The sequence below is a fragment of the Fistularia commersonii genome, chromosome 6 (assembly GCF_037954325.1).
Source record: "Fistularia commersonii isolate RoL2024-O1a breed Wild chromosome 6, RoL_Fcom_v1.0, whole genome shotgun sequence".
Classification (NCBI taxonomy): Eukaryota; Metazoa; Chordata; class Actinopteri; order Syngnathiformes; family Fistulariidae; genus Fistularia; species Fistularia commersonii.
This window is the reverse complement of record NC_141289.1, coordinates 12,419,792-12,437,872: the sequence shown is the minus strand read 5'-3', so window position 1 is coordinate 12,437,872 and position 18,081 is coordinate 12,419,792. Positions and strand designations below refer to the sequence as shown.

Genomic DNA, 18,081 nt, shown 5'->3' with positions numbered 1-18,081 from the left:
AGCCACAAACACGATCTTAATGCTGGCAAAACGGCGTTCAGTGACAGATACTGAACAAGTCCCTCCAGTCATCAACCCCATTTCTTCTCTTATCCTTCGCCGTCTCCCTCATTGTCTTCATCCTCTTCTCTCGCACACAGTAACCAGTGCTGATCATGTATCGATTTTTAATTACAAGCGGAATACAGACATTGATCTGACACCTCAATGCCCCCCCCCCCCCCGCCCCCGGCTCCCTGGGTGTGCGGACTGCGACTGTGAGACTCACTGTAAACTAATGAAATGGAATTGACAGGTTTAAGAAAAAGATGGGCGGAAGGGAATGGATTTTCAGTTATGACAGTTTTATGGAACATGTATTTGTGTGCTTACATGGGTGTTTGTGATTCTTACATTTTTGATGTTTGACATTGTAGAAGTGTTAAAAAAAAAAAAAAAAACACCTCTGGCGAGAGGAGAGGAAGAAGGGAAAAACCAAATGATGGGAGGATCAGGATAGAGGTGGGGTCCTACCCTCCTCCTCAGCTCCTGGTATATCACTAGGTAGCATCTTGGGGCTCGGTGATGGCAGATTGCATTAGTGATATGGACCTGATATTTCATCTAGCCTTTATTACATTTAGTTCACATCAATCGCCTGGCAGGCTGGAGGTAAGAGCTATTTGGCACAGGGCCTCCCCCGTTCCCCCCACCCTCTGAAATGAAATCCTGAATTAAAGTGCCACCTCAGACATAGAGCTCCTCTATAAAGGCGACCGATTTGATTGCTGTGGCGGGACCGTAGCTCGGCTACGCTAAATCGTCCAAGCGGGTGACTGTTTGAACTCTTTCAGGTGCGGGGGGGGAGAAGAGACGGGGTTCAACGGCTGGACCTTTTTGCCAGGGATCAGATGCCATGCGCAGGCTGACTAAGCACTTCTGTTGAGTTTCAGAAGGACCTGAATTCTTGAAGAGGGAGACAACTCAGATGACTGATGAGCGCTCTCATACTGGCAGGCAGCAGGCTGATCCACCTATATGTCTAAACTTATCTACTGAAAGCACATGGCTGCTATAGCCGTATATTTTTCTCGCTTTTGACGATCTGAGATTCGGACCGCATCGGCAGTGTGTCTTTCAGGTAACACCCCGCTCCCCACCCCCTGCCCGTTGCTGTCTGGGTAATCCCTGCAGTCACGCAGGATTTCTCTGGGACCGAGCGAGACGACGAGGCCCTAAACCTCCGCGCCCCCTCCGGCTTCTCTCTCGCCCTCGACCTAAAGAGAGGAGCGTGAAAACATGCAAAAATCTACTCCCTACTCTAAAAAAAATGGGGAAGCAACCCATAACAGCGCCACAGGGCTTGGAGCCGTCTGTGTGTAGAGAGCAAAAGCATTACAGAATGGAAAGACGAGGAACATCCAGCTCGACTCTGGCTTCCATTTTTCGCTGCTGCTTCAGCCTCCCGAAGGGAAATCCATCCTCTGCAGAGGGCAAACGCATTACCTATGGAGGGAATGCATAAATAAATGTTGGCACGATCCGTTATTCCTCTAATGAGCCTGTAAGACGACTGTGTGTGTGCGGAGACAGTGAGCGTCGGCTGTTATCGTGAAGTGTAAAAAAAGATGCTTGCCGAGTACTCCCACATGCCTCCCGCCGCCCACGCTCTTTTGCGCTCCACGCTCGAACGTACAGCGAGAGGGCAGAACGAGTGGGAATGTGTTATGTTAGAGGGCGAGCCAAGGCCTCAAGCCCCTTTAGGCGAGTGGAGAAAAAAAAAAAAAAAAAAAAAAGAGAGACAGCCCCATCCTCATAAAAATCTCTGCAGAAATAGGGAAGAGAGGCATTTCAGTTTTTTCTCTCTCCCCTCCTACTTCTCCTCCTTTGCTTCCTCTTTGCCTTGGGCTGCGAGAAACGATTTATCAGCAGGAGAGAAGCTCCTCAACGTGAACGCGGGGAAGTCCAGCGCGCTTTCTTGTTGACATAGTCGAACGGGGGGGGGGGGTTCACTTATTGCTGTGAAATGCCCTCCCTCACAAGGACACATCACATCGAGGCAGCGGTGACGTGATACAACTGTTTGTAAAACCCTGCCGATGATACAATGGTGGAAAAAAACAAGAAAAAAAACACTCCTCCTTGGTGAACAGTCACATCAGGAAAAAAAAAAAAAGTAAATGAGCGCATTTGACTTTATTAACCTTGGAATTTACCTTTTATTCTCCCTGTGTTTGTTTCAAATCCCCCTCCCATGACTTTGGATACAAAAAAAAAAAACAACGATTGGAAAACAGAGGAACCTCTTCCTTCTTTCCCTGTGGTCAGAAACAATGGAGAACCATATGATTTGGATTATTCATGTCTCTGAGAAAGGAAGCTGACCAACACAGTCATATCCAAACAGCTGGGTCTCATTCTCCTCCTCCGCTGCCGCTTCCCCTTCCTTTTCTATTCATCTCCCCTCGCCGACCAAATCCAACAGAAATCTTCTCTTTCATCTGTCCTACCTGTTGATCTGCTCCCCTTGGCCGTACGGATGTTTGGACAGTGCTTGGCATTTTGGCTATCTGATAGGGGGGGGTTACTCCTTTATCGCACTTATAATGTCAAATATTTTGTTAGATGTGCACAGAGGAGATATTCAAAAGACGATCTGAGAATTTGGGGATGTTAACACTATAAAAGAAAAATCGTCATATATATATATATATATATTGATCTGACAGGACCTCATGACAAAGCTTTCCTCATCCTAGATGTCAGCCCAAAAACTTTTGAAATCCGTGATTGTGTGCAGCTGATGGGCCCATTTTGGGGACCAATTGCCCAAAGCGACGAGGAAAAGGTCAAAATCTCAAATTCAAACGCAGCGGCATCCGAAATATTATGCGTTTAATGGTGTGAACACAAAATAAGAGAGGGTTTGAAAAATACACGCTTCCAAAGGAAATCTTGGTCCTCTTAATGGCCTCGTTTTCTAATGAAAGCTTATAATTACGTTTCTTTTTTGTTTGACCTGTTGAATCCAAAACGGCTCACGTGCCAAAACATTATTTTCATATGCAAAAAAATCAGTTTGATTCGAGGGGAAATTACTCATTTTTGAAATACAAATGCTTTCGGGGCAGGTTGATGATGAAAATGCCAACTCGCATCACTGCTCGGCCAGAATAATAACACCCCGAGAGCTTCTTACCGGTGAAATTACAGGTTTGCCGAGTTTATTATTATGACCAAATGTGCGCACCCCCCCCCACCCCAATTCTCCTAGCCCCCACCCCTTTCTTCACGCTTCAATTGCCCCCATCGTCTTACTTGCAGTCCAGCCTTTCGATCTCGAAGTGCGGATTGAAGTTGAGGACGATGCGCTGTGAGGCCTCGGGCGCCGTGATGATCCACTGACAGTTCTGGTGAGGGGGGTACTCAAAGGGATAGCCGGGGGAGGTGATGTATCCCGCCTCGCTGGCGTCGTAGATGCCCCTGCATTCAGACCCTACGGTAGGAAGACACAATCGGCGTCAGACCACTTTTTCTTTAAAAATCAGAACCCGTATTAAGACTCCAGTGATTCAGACAATGCATTGAAATTCTTACTTTGCACACCCCTTCACACCAGGCGGACAGCAATAGAGACAGTAAACTGACAAGAAGAAACATGAACAGTACAGGCAGGAAGGAAATACTTAGTTAAGTAATTATAAAATTATTTGGTAATAATTTAAGGAAGTAATAAATACCACCTACGAAAGGAATTATACTATGTTAAATTATGCAGGGGGAGTAAGGTGTCTCTTGTGCATTATTAGCTCAATGAAATAAAATGGAAAATTTGTATGACCATCATTTAATAGATGCAAATAATACACTATATATATGTGTGTTTATGTTTTGGATGATTTTGGATTATTTCGTGTGAACAGTAAATTTGTCTGCTTGGAGGTCAGTGCAGGAACATGCGCACAGTGAAAGGCAGTTTCATTCTGCAGGCTTCTCTTCTTCAGCTGCCAGCAAACTCAAGGCTATGTTTCTCCGCCACCGTATCTCTCACAGCAGGTAGAGAAAGTTTTGAGAGCCTTTTTTTAAAGAGGTCGGAAACCGCATGTGGTAATCGTCTCTTGTGTTTACTAAAGAATAGTTTGGTTTTTACTTTTCCATGATTTATTCCGGTCTGTCTTTTTAAATCCTGGTGATGGAGTGCATCTTCAGCTGTGCGTGCCACAAAAGTTATGAACACCGGCAACAAAATATCAGAAGGAAATTAGCATTTCCACCCGGTGTCAGATTTCCATTGCTGCTAATCTTTGTGAGAGCAGAGGAAAAAAAAAAACTGACTGCCAAGTAACTGGTTTGTCACCAATTATTTAACAAGGGCATGGTTTTGATCAGCACATATTGAGAAAATCTAAATTTTAAGAACAATTTTGAAAAGTTACCAAGATTCACTCCCCCATCTGCCCTTTCTGCCCGCATCGAACTGACAACCAGTATTCGAAGAGGCATCTTCGTTTACCTGGTTTCCCTTTTGTGTGGATGTGATGAGTAGCAGATGAAGAGTAAAACAAAGAGAGCAATTGAGGCCACCAGTCGGGAGGAAATTGGAAAAGCATCTCCATTGTGGTTTCTCAATGCAGAATGGGACAACATGCATGGGCTATTAAAAAACTAGAAAACATCATCACTGCCATGTGTGGTGCAGGCACACACACAAACATACACACACACACACACACACACACACACAGTGAGACATACAGAAGCCTTTTTCACCCTCTTCCACGCCCAGGCTCTTATCTCTCTAGTTCCCCGTTGGGAGCGTTCTCCAAGTGTAATTGTTGCTCCGACAAGCCAATCTGCAAACATTAGAACACATTCTCTGATCCGATCACGCTCTCTGAGGAACAATAGCCCACCAATGGCATCGCTCCGTGGGCTCAGGCAGGAAGTGACACCCAGACGGCCTGTCTGCTGGGGGTTCGGGGGTCACCCCAACTCTGTAATGAGAAACTAATGCGACAACAAAGTGCCTATTCTCCGTGTGCTCCCCGACAGCTATGACAGCCCCCTTTTTTTTGCGTTATCTCGTACAAACACGCAAAACACACAAGCTCACATGCAGACACACAAAAGGAACATATATTGCACTAAATGTGGCTAGATTATTGGGTTTTACCAGTGAATAGGGGGATGGTGGGTAGCAGTTTGCTTACCACGCTAAATATCTGCATTAGGATTTAGCGATACATAAAAAGAATGAGGATTTTCACAGTACCAACATTTATCACGTCACACATAACTCAATATTTTCATTACTTTCATAATCTGATAAGTTTCAGAACATTTGGAGAATACGTATTGCTATTTTCTTTGCCATTTTTTTCGATTATTTTTGAGTTCACTCGAAGAATTTACCCATTTTTTCAGCCAGTAAAAGCTCACATTGCTCTGTTTGGTTGTACACCATAAAACACTAGTATATCGCTCAATACAAATGTGACTACGGTAGTTCTCTATTGGGAAACTTGTGATTTGAAATGGAGAAAGATGAACAATAAGCATTTTGACCAAATAAGGAAACGGGAGCAGAGATGAAACAACTCCCAGCTTTATCAGGCAACGAAACGTAAACGTATTGTGCACAGCAATAAACAATGCGCGGCTAAATGGTGGGTTTAACCACTCAGCTGCAGAGCTGAAGCTATTTCTGACATAAATGGGTTGATATCCTCGTCGGGGTTCTTTCACATTTTCTGTGAAAGCAACAATAAAGGAAGAGGAAAGAGGAAGAAAAAAAAAAAAGAAAACAGCACCAAAGGCTTGAAGTGTAATAGACCCTTCAAGTGTTGACATTTCCGCCGCCTATTGTGCTTAAAAGGCACACTTAAGATTCTCTGACATTTGATAGAGCTGCGATGGCTTCCTTACTTTGTTAACAGAATGGAGAAACGCCTACACCCGCACGCACACACACACACACACACACACACACACACACACACACACACACACACACACACACACACACACACATACATCTCAATGATGATTGGATGTGTGTGCTCCACTCGGGACGCCCACACCAACAAAAACAGACAGGGCCTACTGCACAAGTATACAAAGACACTCATATCCGGCTAAAATGAACATTTCTGCACATCCACACACACTGGCTGTCACTGATATGTGTTACAAAAGGACACACACAAATAAATCAACAGGGACTGTCAGTCACTGGCTTCGAAAAAGATAAATAAAAAATTTTCAAAAAGATAAGTGGGGTGGCAAAGACAAGGCAGAAAATAACAGAAGACCACACACAAGATGCTGCTCTCTATCTGCTCTAGCTGTCCAGACAGCCATTGTTCAGAAGCCTATGGAGGGAATGGTGCAGGAGGCTATCAGTACAAGGAGCCTCAGCAGATTAAGCTGTTAGGGGAGAATCCTGCAGCCTCAACACTTTTCCCTCGGGCCGAGCATTCAATGGCCGATAGTGGATGAAGAGGAGAAAGGAGGGAAGAATAGATTACAGTGGGGCAAAATGGAAGAGGTAAGGGAGAGAGAGAGGAGTACGGCACCGGCGACGGAGGGGAGATGAGTGGACTGACAGCAGAGTGAGAGACAGTGGAGCGATAGAGAAAAGATGGATTGAAGAAGATTGATCGAAAGGGAAGGGTTTGGAGGCAGTGGGTGGAGTTGATGTATGATAGGTGGGTAGAGCAAAAGGAAGAGGAGGAGGAGGATGTGTGACAGCCACAGGCAAAGAGATGACAAAAGGGTTATGAGGGAGAAGAAACACGGCGGCTTAGGAGAAAAAAGGATGCAGTGTGCGAGAGGAGAGGAAATGCAGTATGTTTTTTGGGTTTGTGTGTGTGTGTGTGTGCGCTACACAGCAAGCATGAACAGCCTCATTAAGAACTGCCTGCTATCCAGTGGCTCCCTGTAGACACTGACCCCTTTGGGAAACCTCTGTCAGTCAGCTGGCACAGGTAGACTTTGGGTGTGTGTGTGTGTGTGTGTCAGACAGTCTCCATGTTGTGGGAACATAAATACATGGTTCATATTTGCCAACAGTCTGAGAAGGCAAACACTGAGGATGTAATACGGACCAAAGGGTTGGGTCAGATAAAGAGCATCCAAGATTAACAAACGGTTCTTCTTTGTTTAACTTCCTCTTGCAAAGGAGGCATCACTGAAATAAAATTTCAACTCTGCAATTTCAACCATTTTTCACTAAAATGTTACATCGTAATTTAACAGTAAATTCTGCAATTATGCCAAACACTGCCAGACCATGTCCTCCTTAACCGGTCATTTATATTGCAGACTGGCTGGCAGAACCCCACAATCCTTTGTGAATGATGAAGGTTGTTGGGAGCTTTTCGCAGTTCTGTGCTAAAGAACTCCATTGTTGAATAGCTGTACAATTTTGTGTTTGATGTGTTTACCCTGCACCGTTAGTTGTCTTAAGTCTTAAATTTAACTGTTAGTGCTGAGAAAGCCCCCCCCCCAGGTTTCCCCTGTTCGTTGACTTGAATTAAAAATAATCCTGTGAGCAAGTTATCCTTGACTCTGATTGTCACTTTGCTAAATCCCAGCTTGCCACAATATCCAAACTTTTCATTTGCATTTCCCGTCCGGCTAAAAAGCGCTGCGACGGCACCACGAGACCTGTGCATGCTTCCAGGATGATTGTTTGTTTCTCTGATGAGCGATAAGTTCCAGAGGGGGGAGAAAGCTTAGTGTTCAGCAGCAGGGGAAGCACCCTGGAGCTGCCAGCAAGCCCCGTGATTTACGGTCTCCCACACACACACACACACACACACACACACACACACAAAATTAAAACTCCATTAAGAAAGACTAAAACTTCATTCAATGAGACTATTGTCACCACTTTGCATTGAGTTTTTCCCGCATGTGAAAGAGCGTGGGCCCGCATTTGCATTCATTATTATTCCGTGCAGATGAAACGAACGCAGTTCCGTTGTGGATGCATCGAAAGGCTGCTATTTTTTTTATTGTTAGCATATACACTACCAGTGCAATCAGAGTTAATTAAAATCCCTCCTTGTGTGTGCATTTTCAGCCACTGCCTTTATCGTCATTATCTGAAAAAAAAATGTGCATATATTTGCATGTCTTAGCTCATATTCAGTGATGTATTTATATATATATATGAGTGTACGTTTGTGTGTGTGTGTGTGCCTTAAGTCTCTTTTCTATTAGCTTCCTTATCTGGGAAGTACGGCGTCATGCTCCGGGATAAGCTGAAACTGTGAGGAGAGGCGCTGATAAATCCCTCCATCATTCCTTGTGTCTCCTGCCCTCTCCCCCACCCCAGCCCCCCCACCTTAATTAAAAAGTGCTATCACCCAGAGTGAGGGAATGAGAGGGGAGAGTGGGCCGCACTCATCCAGCAGAGGTTGTCTCTCCGACTGCTTTTAATCTCAACCATTCTACACTAGAGTGGACCCGGGGAGAGGATGAGGACGACGATGAAGAAGAGAGATTCGCTTTTCATCGGCAATATGATTTAATGCATTCCTGACCAGATGGAACAATGGTGTTTTTTTGTGTGTGTGTGTTTGTGGGTGAGGTGTGGTGGAGGAAGTTAGTGCATCTCTGTGTGAGACTGAGTCTAAAATTCACACTTAATGCAAAAAGAAGTCTCGGCGCCTGGTACGAGAGGCGGGGTATCATCAAAAACAGCAGTTTCCAGGAAGAATCTAATTTCTCAGCTTAAGACGAAGCTCGATGTTTACCTACTGAATAAATCCTTATCTACATTTTCCAACGGATTTTGCCCAATACATTAAAAAGAATCCTCGAATGAGTCAAAGTTTATCACTGCCAAATGCCTGGACGATATTTTGAAAAAGCAAAAAAAACAACAACAACAAAAAAAAAAAAAACCATGAGGCACAAAGCAACAAACAAGCATTAGATGGACAGTAAACTGTGCTAAATATTTTAAGGGGATTTTTTTTTCTCCCCATTCAGAATGAACAAAAGCCCCAACAAAGGCAGAGGATTTAAAAAAAAAAAAAAAAAAAAAAAAAAAAATCCTCTTTCCCCTTCTCCTCCTGTCTCTTTCTCGACTTTCGCCCCTAACAGGATAAGTGCCCCACGCTAATCAGCTAAATGCACAGTGCTGACCATTGTGATCAATGGTTCAATGGATCAGTTGAGTAAACAGATGGTTGCTGGTGCTCACAGGGAGGTGGAGGGTAATGGGGGGGCAACAGTGTGGGTATAATCCTCAACTAGTACCTGACTCCGGTATCGAGTCTCCTTCCCTAACCTCCTCCATCTCTATCTTAGCTGCAGAACACACCGATGCTTTATTTTAAATGCTTCTGCGTATTGGTGGCGCCAGCAGCGGTGGAGGGAACGTCAAGAGAGAGGGAAAGAGCTGCTGCTAAAGTCTTGGTGATTTTGTTTCACTACCCCCTACTTATCCCTCCCGCCACCTTTAGCTTTCAGAAGTAACTGCATGGGAAAGATAAAGCACTTTTCTGTGAAGTGCAGTTCCGACGAAATAGGTGCTTTTTCGCAAACACTTCCCGCTTTAACCCGACTTTTGGATGACGGTAAAATCAAAAACGATTCGCTTCTTGACAAGTCCGGACCCCTCCTGCTCCTGCCCAACCTCGTCCCCCTTAAGACCCCCCCAAACGCAGCCAATTGAAGAACTCAATTTAATTTATGGAGGCCCTTGCTTTTAATTCTTTCCCAGAGAGAGAGGGTCTGTTGCCTGCGACTCCAGTACCTGAGCGGCGTCGAACAGATTGCATTGTTTGTCTTTGGTTATGAATGCTAATGGTCGACCTTGTTTTTCGTGTCTCGGACGAAAAACGCCGAAGAGGTGGGAAGACGAAAAAGAAGACGCGACAAACAAAACAAATAGTTTGATAGGTGGAGACTGGGGGGGTTGTGAAAAAATAGATAAAAAGTAGAACAGATCAGCGGAGAGCTTGATAAACAAATAAGTGAATCAAGCGATGCACCTCTGGAAGATGACAACACGTATTCGGCGAGGCAGCGAGGCCTCCCACTCAATAAACATGCAAATGAGCTGCTTAATGGCCTGAATATTAATGCCGGCGGTAATGAGTAATTAATGTACATGTCACCGAGTCAAACTATTGTGATTACACCACAAGTGGAGTGGAAGTCTCGCAGCAAAGTGGTTTTAAGACATGAAAAGGGACCTGTATAACTGATGAGGGGGGGCTGAAAAACTGTCCCGACACCTTATATCTTTCATGGATCGTTTGCCGACGGGACCGCGACGAATCTTTACATTTACCGAGACATCTTGCTGAGATGCCTTGGGGCGCGCGGCTTTTTTCGTTGAAAAAACAGGATAGGACGTTTACGAATTTATGACATATTTTCCATGAAAGCGTGTCGGCGATGAGAAATCGGTCTCTGCGTTTCGAAAATGTGGCTTCCGAACCCCTCGGCTGGTTTTGAACCCAGGGATTTGTTCCCCTCTCCCGTCCGGTGCCCTTTTTTCGCTCAGTGACCCCAGTCCACTTTGTTGTTGCCCTCTCCCCTCACACCCAGTTTCATTAATAATCTTTCCTCCCTCTGACTTGTTTCCTCCTTCATCGCAGCTCGGCACAGACATCCCCAGCCCTGGAAAAGCTTTAATGAAATGTTTTACACCCTTCTGCGTATTCCTGTTCCCGTCCCCACGCCGTACCCTCTTCCCTCCCTGATCCATCTGAAGGTAATGTGGCTCTGGAGGAGGGAGGTGGGGGGAGTGTGAAGGCCAGTGACACGCCGTGCACTGTCTTGGCAGGGAGAAAGAAATAGTATGTGTGACAGAGAGAGAGAGACAGAGTGGGAGAGAGAGAGGCAAAGAAAGAGAGTGAGAGATTCAGCTTTTTGCTTGCTTGATAAGGGCCAAGAGGCCCACATCTGTCTCTGATCAACGGGTGCGCATGCAGCCAGTAAACACACACACACACACACACACATACAGAGAGAGAGATGACAGTCCGCTTTAAATGCAGCCCAGAGAAGAGGAGGAGCCCATCTGGGTTCGGATGGAGTCCAGCCGGTGTTGGGAGTGGAGAAAGGACATCAAATCCTTAACTTCCCCATAGCCACTCACAACCTCTCCCGAAAAGGCAAAAACTGACAAACGGAGTAGTTTCTTCCGCATTTGACTCCGGTTGATGTGTTTCTGCAAGACTCGCAACCCGGCGGCGCGTCGGACCACGTGACCTTGCGTCACCCCGGCGCCTACACTTTCTCTCGTTTTGTCAAACCGTCCGGTCATTCCCGCGGTAACGTGGTGATCACGATCTGACCGTTTCCCCCTCGTCTGGTGGGTTTTAGTTCAGGTGGGGACACAAAAAAGGAGGATGGGTGTTGTCTCCGGATCGCTCGGAGCGCTCGGCTCTGACGGCGCGCCGCCACCCGGAGCCGCCGGGGCGCAGCCGCCGCCGGACATCCACGGCTCCACGCCGCGGACGACAACCTCCATAATACACACACACACACACACACACACACACACACTCATAAGAGACGGTCTAGAAGAAGCGGTGTTTGAGGAAGATGACTAAAACAAAGGCGGTGTTCGTGGACCCGGCGCTTTTACGCACGGTTTTTTGAAACCAGTCACCGGTTCCCCCGAGCCTCCGAGCAGCAGGTTAGGTTCAGTTTTGCGGCAAAAAAAAACACTCCCTCACGCCGTGACACTGCATTCAGACATATCTTTTAAAAACTTCAATTCAAAAATACTTATATCAAAAAATAAAAAGTTTGAAGTGATCATTTACAGCCCGGTCATCAGTGACTCAGCCTGGGCCAGATCACCGTTTACTCTCCTTTAAATATTGAATGAAGGCATAATCTTAAAACTGTTTTAATTATTCCCACTCACCGTTTATGGATCATTGTTATATTTAAAAACATACGCGTTTCTGATGTTGTATAAAACGCAAAACAGTAAAAAGTAAAACTCACCTTCTTCTCCTCGGACTTTCGGCGCTAGGTGACACATCGCCATTAAAAATCCAACCAGGGATGAAACAAAATCCATCTTAGAAAACGGAAACTTCTCGGAAATATGTTGAGTTTTTTTTTTCTCCACCTCGAAGGTTGTTTTTTTTTTTTAAGATTCTACTCTTTCTCTCCCACCTCCTCCTCCCATAAAATCCAAACAAACAAACAAACAATCCACAACAAACTAAATTAGCTCAATAATCCCGTGACATTTACACGTCACCGGGTATATTTCGGGTGTTTGTGATTCCCCTCGCCATGCAGCGGTTGGTCCATCCGAAAGGCACGGACACGGAGGGTCCCGGCCGCGGCTCCGGACTGGAGGGGGAGGACCCGCTGCGCTCCGGCGGCCGGACGGCGCGTCAAGATCCCGCGTTGTACGAGGGAGGGAGGGGGGGGTCCGCGGTGACCACCCGCAGACTGAAGCCCGGGGTGTTTTCCAAAATCACTTAAAAAATGAAGAAATCAAAAACAAATATATCAAGAGTGCGGAGGAACCGGAGAGGCGCTGCGCTCCCAGCCCACTGCAGAAGGAACCGGCTCCGCCGTGCGCGTCTCTCTCCGGCGGCGACTCGGGTTGTGACTGCACTCCGCTCCCACGCCGGCGTGTGCTCAGTATCCGGAGAGAGTGTGTGTGTGAGTGTGTGTGAGTGTGTGAGTGTGTGTGAGTGTGTATGTGTGTGTGTGAGCTATCGCATTACAGTCACGGCGCCTTGGCCCCGCCCCTCCAGGCGGTCACCGATTACAGAGGGAAGACAGAGCGCACGTGCACGCCCTCTCTCTCTTTCGCGCACACACACACACTCACACACACACACACACACACACACAGATCCAACCATTGATACGCACTCCTCCACAGATAAGACACATTGTGTGAGTGGGAACAGAATTTGGCCCACAGCTGTTTGCAGAGCTGCGGTGCAGAAACTGGGAGCCCACTAAAAGTGTGAGGAAGAGGAGGGAGGAGGGTCCAAATTAGGGGCGCGGGGGGAAGGTGGGGCTGAAGAGCAAAAGGTTGCGCGGCCAGCCGCCCTTTCCCTGCAAAAACACATCAAAAGAACAAACCAATGTCAAAGCCTTGGACTCGGCGGAGGGAGAGCTCACCTCAGCCCTGCCCAGTGGCAGCCCTACAATCAACAGGCCTAAATACAGAGCAGCGAGCTCTATAATGACACAGTAGTGAGCCCAAAATAATCTGCTGAGAAAGTCCTCCGCGGGCCTCCAGCGCATGTGCCCCACGTGGTTTGTATTACCGTGTAATGTAAGGGAGCGACCCCCGGGGCCCCGGCAGTGCAGCGAGGTACGGTGTGTAGCCTTATTGGCGTCTTTATTTCGGAGCGGCTCGACGCATTCCCAAGGGTCAGGGCACATGGGGAACGTTTTTGAAGTGAGGGCGAAACGTGCCGTCCACCCGGCTGACAGGAACTTTCATCTCGCGCTGGTACGAGCAGCGTGCATTGAGGAGAGGGGAGCCGAATATAGCCGAGCGACTAAAACTTAATCCTTTCGGTTACAGTAAAACAGAGCAGATGATGAGATAAAACTGCAAGATGTTCGTGCTTAGGTGGGATTAGCCGAGAATAAATGTCCGTAAAAACACCTCTTTCCGAGTGAAAACGCTCAAACCACCGGTTGCAGCGAAATGAGTCTCGCCGTGAACCCACTGAGAGTAAATTGCACCTTGCGCACAATTTAATCCACTGCTTCCTGCTCAGTGTTCTTTCCGTGCACGCTTCTAAATGCACGCTCATGTCTGTATCTCAAAATAGTGGCCTCTGAGCTTGACTGGCCGTCTGCAGGGAGCTGGCTCGTAACCGAGACTCGGGCAGAAAATGAAGGAACAATTCATGGGGAAAAAAATTAAAAACTCAGTCGGTATTCACCCTTTTAAAACGGAAAAAAATAAACTAATAAATATGCAGAACTGCAAAAAATAAACATGATATAACTCCGTGCTCCTTGTTGATCTTCTCTTGATACCCTTGAACACGTCTGAGCAGCCGGAGTCTACATTTTTGCTAAAATCAGAGTGCTAGACCATTTTTTTCAAGGCAGCCCAACACTGGGCGTCTCTGAGCAGAATAGAATCATTTTATTTTATTTGATATTACTTAATTTTTCTTATATTGTTTTTTTTTTTCTTCTCTTTTTTTTCCTCATCATTTCTCATTTTATGTTTTTTATCAAGAGTTTTTTTTTCCCATTTGAGCCGGCTCCCACAGGTTACCTCAGTTGAGCGAGAAAATGCTCCGAAACTATTTTGCTGCGAAAATGTAAGAGTGTATCATATGCTTCTTCTTCCCCTTTCGTCTTTTCCCTTCAAGGGTCGCCACAGCGGATCAACCTTCTCCATCTAGCCCTATTCTCTGTATCCTCCTCTCTCACACCATTACCTTCATATCTTCTCTCACTGCGTCCATAAATCTTCTCTTTGGTCTTTCTCGAGACTTCCTGCCTGGCCGCTCCAATTCCAGCATCCGTCTACCAATATATTCACTATCCCTCCTCTGGACATGACCCAACCATCAACGTCTGGGTTCTCTGAGCTTCTCTCCAACACGTCTAACATATACTGTCCCTCTGATGGACTCATTCCTGATCCTTTCCATCCTGGTCACTCCCAAAGAGAACCGTAGCATCTTCATCTCTGCGACCTCTTGCTCTGCCTCTTGTCTTTTGTAACTGTTTCTGGGCCATACAGCATTGCTGGTCTCACCAGTAGGAGTGTTTCGTATGCTAAAAATCCTTAATCCACCCATCTCTCAGTAAGTGGTGAGTGAAAAAAGTTTTTTTTCTTCACATCTTAATTTTAGGGTAAATCATCCTTATAATAATGGACCACATTGCTGGGGAAAAATAAAGAACCGGTTATTGATGAAGCCAAAATGGACCAAATCCTGAACAAAACAAGATTTTAAGCATTGGAATACCAAAGACTGAAGACAGACTTGTTCCTTATGAGCTAAGAACCGAGTAAATGTTCTCTTTATATCTTAAGTTGGTTTGTTGTTCACATTTGTCACCATGATGAAACACCATCCTATTTTTGATAACCTCTTTGCCATTCAAACATTCATTCGTTATTCATTATCTATACCTCTTCTATCTGTCCTGTACTCAGGGTTGCAGTTTGTGGCTGGAGCCGCTCCAATCTGTCATTGGGTGAGAGGCAGGGCTTACAGATGTGGAGACATACAACCATTCACTGTGCACTTCACACATCTGGGCAATTTAGGGTCTCTGTGAGAGACCGTGAGAGCATCAGGGAATCCGGAGGAAACCCACACAGACACAGGGGAGAACACGAAGACACAGAGAGGCCCCCGCTGTCAGAATCGAACCAGGGACTTCCTTGTTGCGAGGCGGAAAGCTATATCAGCGCCACCGTGCTGAAAAACCCAAGTAAACAGCTGAATCATATTTCAGCCGGGATTAATCGAACCGGAATGAAAATATGTATCTATGAAAATCCTGCCGTTATAGTTGAATGGAGTCATCGCCCTTGACGGAAGGTTGCGTGACACGTGTGTGTGTGTGTGTCACTACTTTTATGTCACCCCGCTCAACCATCATCCTGCCTGTTCCACAACCCTCAGGTCGACTAGATGCCATCAATTTACTGCTTTCTTCCAGTCTGTCAGCTACTTTTAAGCCCACCTCCTCCCCAAGGCTGCTGCAGCTATCAGACATCACTGTGATTGGATAATCTGGGCCTCTGGGTGGGGGTCTGCAGTCGCATAAACCCGGTCTGTCATCTTTAATATTGCGGAGTGTGAGTGGATTTCTTACGGTAGAATTAAAAATAAATAAATGAATAAAAACTTTTCTTGAGCGCCGATTCTTTGCTTGAACCCAGTTGTGACCGACGCAGAAGCACAAAGAGAGATCAAACGAGAGAGCGACGAAACGGGGTCGGTTGGAAACCTTCAAGCAACAGTCTGTCACACCCGTCCTGTATCCCCCCCTTCCCCCGTCCCCAGGGGTCATTTGATATCCCTCTTCAGCATTTGTCAACATCTCTGCCCCGACCACTGGCTTTCAACCCCCCAAACTATTGGGTCAATGCATGGCTAATGGAGGGCAGCCATCCACAGGAGAAGGAAGGAGAAAGAGAAAATATCATAGGTGGTGTGTGTGTGTGTGTGTGTGTTGATATTGCGTTGCGTGCACAGGGACGGAATGGTATTCTTGGTAAATACATTTTTTTGGGCATAAAAATTTGAATTTCTGCTTTGCAGAAATCATTTGTCAATCAGATGGAGCCGCTAAGATTTCTTTCATTAGTGGGTCTAGAGTAGATAAGTCATCGCAAAGTATCCCACTTCACCCCTAATACAGAAACCCTGCTGTTTTTTTTTCTACTCGCATTAAGGAAGCTGTAGAGAAGTTGAAGAGACATTTATTATGCAGTAATGGGTGAAATACCCTCGCCACTGACTGAAATAAAACTCATCGTTGTGAACATGTGGCATGCTCTCAGCCCAAGGGTTAAAAAAAAAAAAGACACCGGGATATTGCATGTCTCGGTGTCAGAGGCTGTTTAAGAGCCACGGCGGCGAATACCAAATACATAACCTGCAGCCGCGGTGTGTGAAACCCTTCTCTGGATGTGTGTTTCCCCAGGTCATACCATCTGTATTCCCTCTGTCTGTTTCCGCCTCAAAATACAGATGACAAATGGCTGCCACGCAGCCCGGCTCCTCAACTCAGCACACCTGCACTGTGTTCACTCATGGGTGGTAAAGGAGAACACAACAGGGGCCTTTCTGCCCCTTGTCACATGTATTTGTGTGTGTTTGCGAGAGAGAGATAGAGAAAGAGAGAGAGAGAGACCAACGACTGTTGTGCAGTCTCTCTTATCACAAACCTGCCCCGGAGACTGACAGCATGACTGATAACATTCCCTCTTTTTCCCTTTTCTCTTCCCCATCTCTTTCTCACATCTCACTCGCTCCACACCTCTCCACCTCCCCTTGTCTCACTCGTCACCACGTTTTGCCGGTCAGCCGGCCGTTGGTTTTGCCTGCACGAAAGGTCCGGTGGTCGACTGATGGGGGCGATAAGGAAGAGATAGCCTCGGCTTGACCCCATCAGTGTCCTGAGAGCGTGTGCTTGAGTGTCTGTTCGGGGGGAGGGGGGCTGGGGCTAAATATAAGCACATCGAGTGTATTCGAATGAGCGTAAACACATGAAGAAATTATGAATTTTCCGCCCGTGCATATCTAAACGACACAGAAACGGCATCTTTCATTTTTCAAAATGTTCTGTTTGTTGTATTTTTTATCTCCGCTGTGCTCTGCTGCCACGGCGACCCAATTTCCCACTGGGATCATTAAAGTTTCATCCGATCTAAATCAGATATGTGCGTCCCAGAACACACACACACACAAGCACACACAAACACTCTCGCCACGGCACATTTCAGCATGAACTGCATCGTCTGCTAACTTCTGTCACTCCTACACAGAAATACCTGGGCCACCCAAGCGCCGGGCACACCGGGCGAGGATAATAATTACACAAACACAAAGAAACGCACACATTATTCTGTGCTACACTATTCTTTATTGTGTGAAAGCATCTTGCGCCTACAAGTCTCACCTTTCTCCCCCCCTCCCTCCCTCCTTCTCCTTTGAGCATCTGTACGGGTTACCTCTAATACCTGAAACAGCTAAATCATCAAAACTCTTTCAGATGCGGTGAAGAGCTGCACGCACACCTGACACAGACGAAACCTCAAAGCTGAGCCATTGCAGATGTCTTTTGATTTAAGGAGACAACCTCAGAAATGCCAGAGTCTGCATGCTTTTGTCTATCGGAGGCGTTGGACGCTTTAATACACCTAATAAGGCCTTCAGTACTTGCTAATAAGAGTTTGTCAAGAAAGATGAGACAAAAAAGCACAACTACTGTATCCTGAATTGTAATCTTCTTATTTGTAATACACAAGTGATCCTAGTGGGGGCAGGCAATGGCACCGAGCGAGAGAGCCCGTCTGCAGGCAGTCTTTGGGAACACTGTGTAAAATGTAAATAAATTTGATGTACGAGAGAGCATACATTAAAATGATTAAGATAT

The 18,081-nt window shown here is 46.2% G+C and overlaps 1 protein-coding gene across 5 annotated transcripts in view; it reads right to left on the bottom strand.

Moving 5' to 3' along the window:
• The window catches only part of nrp2a (neuropilin 2a), a 69,526-nt gene extending 56,813 nt beyond the window's left edge, over positions 1-12,713 (bottom strand). For 4 of the 5 annotated variants that reach the window (XM_086148143.1, XM_086148144.1, XM_086148145.1 and 1 more), the window contains exons 1-2: positions 11,962-12,710; positions 3,298-3,475 (exon numbers count right to left, since the gene is read on the bottom strand). In XM_086148143.1, coding sequence (XP_086004269.1) covers positions 3,298-3,475; positions 11,962-12,037 — 254 coding nt within the window. In that variant the 5' untranslated portion in view covers positions 12,038-12,710. Of the gene's footprint in view, positions 1-3,297; positions 3,476-11,961 lie in introns of all 5 variants that reach the window. The other variant, XM_086148147.1, reaches the window with a different exon arrangement.
• Positions 12,714-18,081: the final 5,368 nt, after the last annotated feature.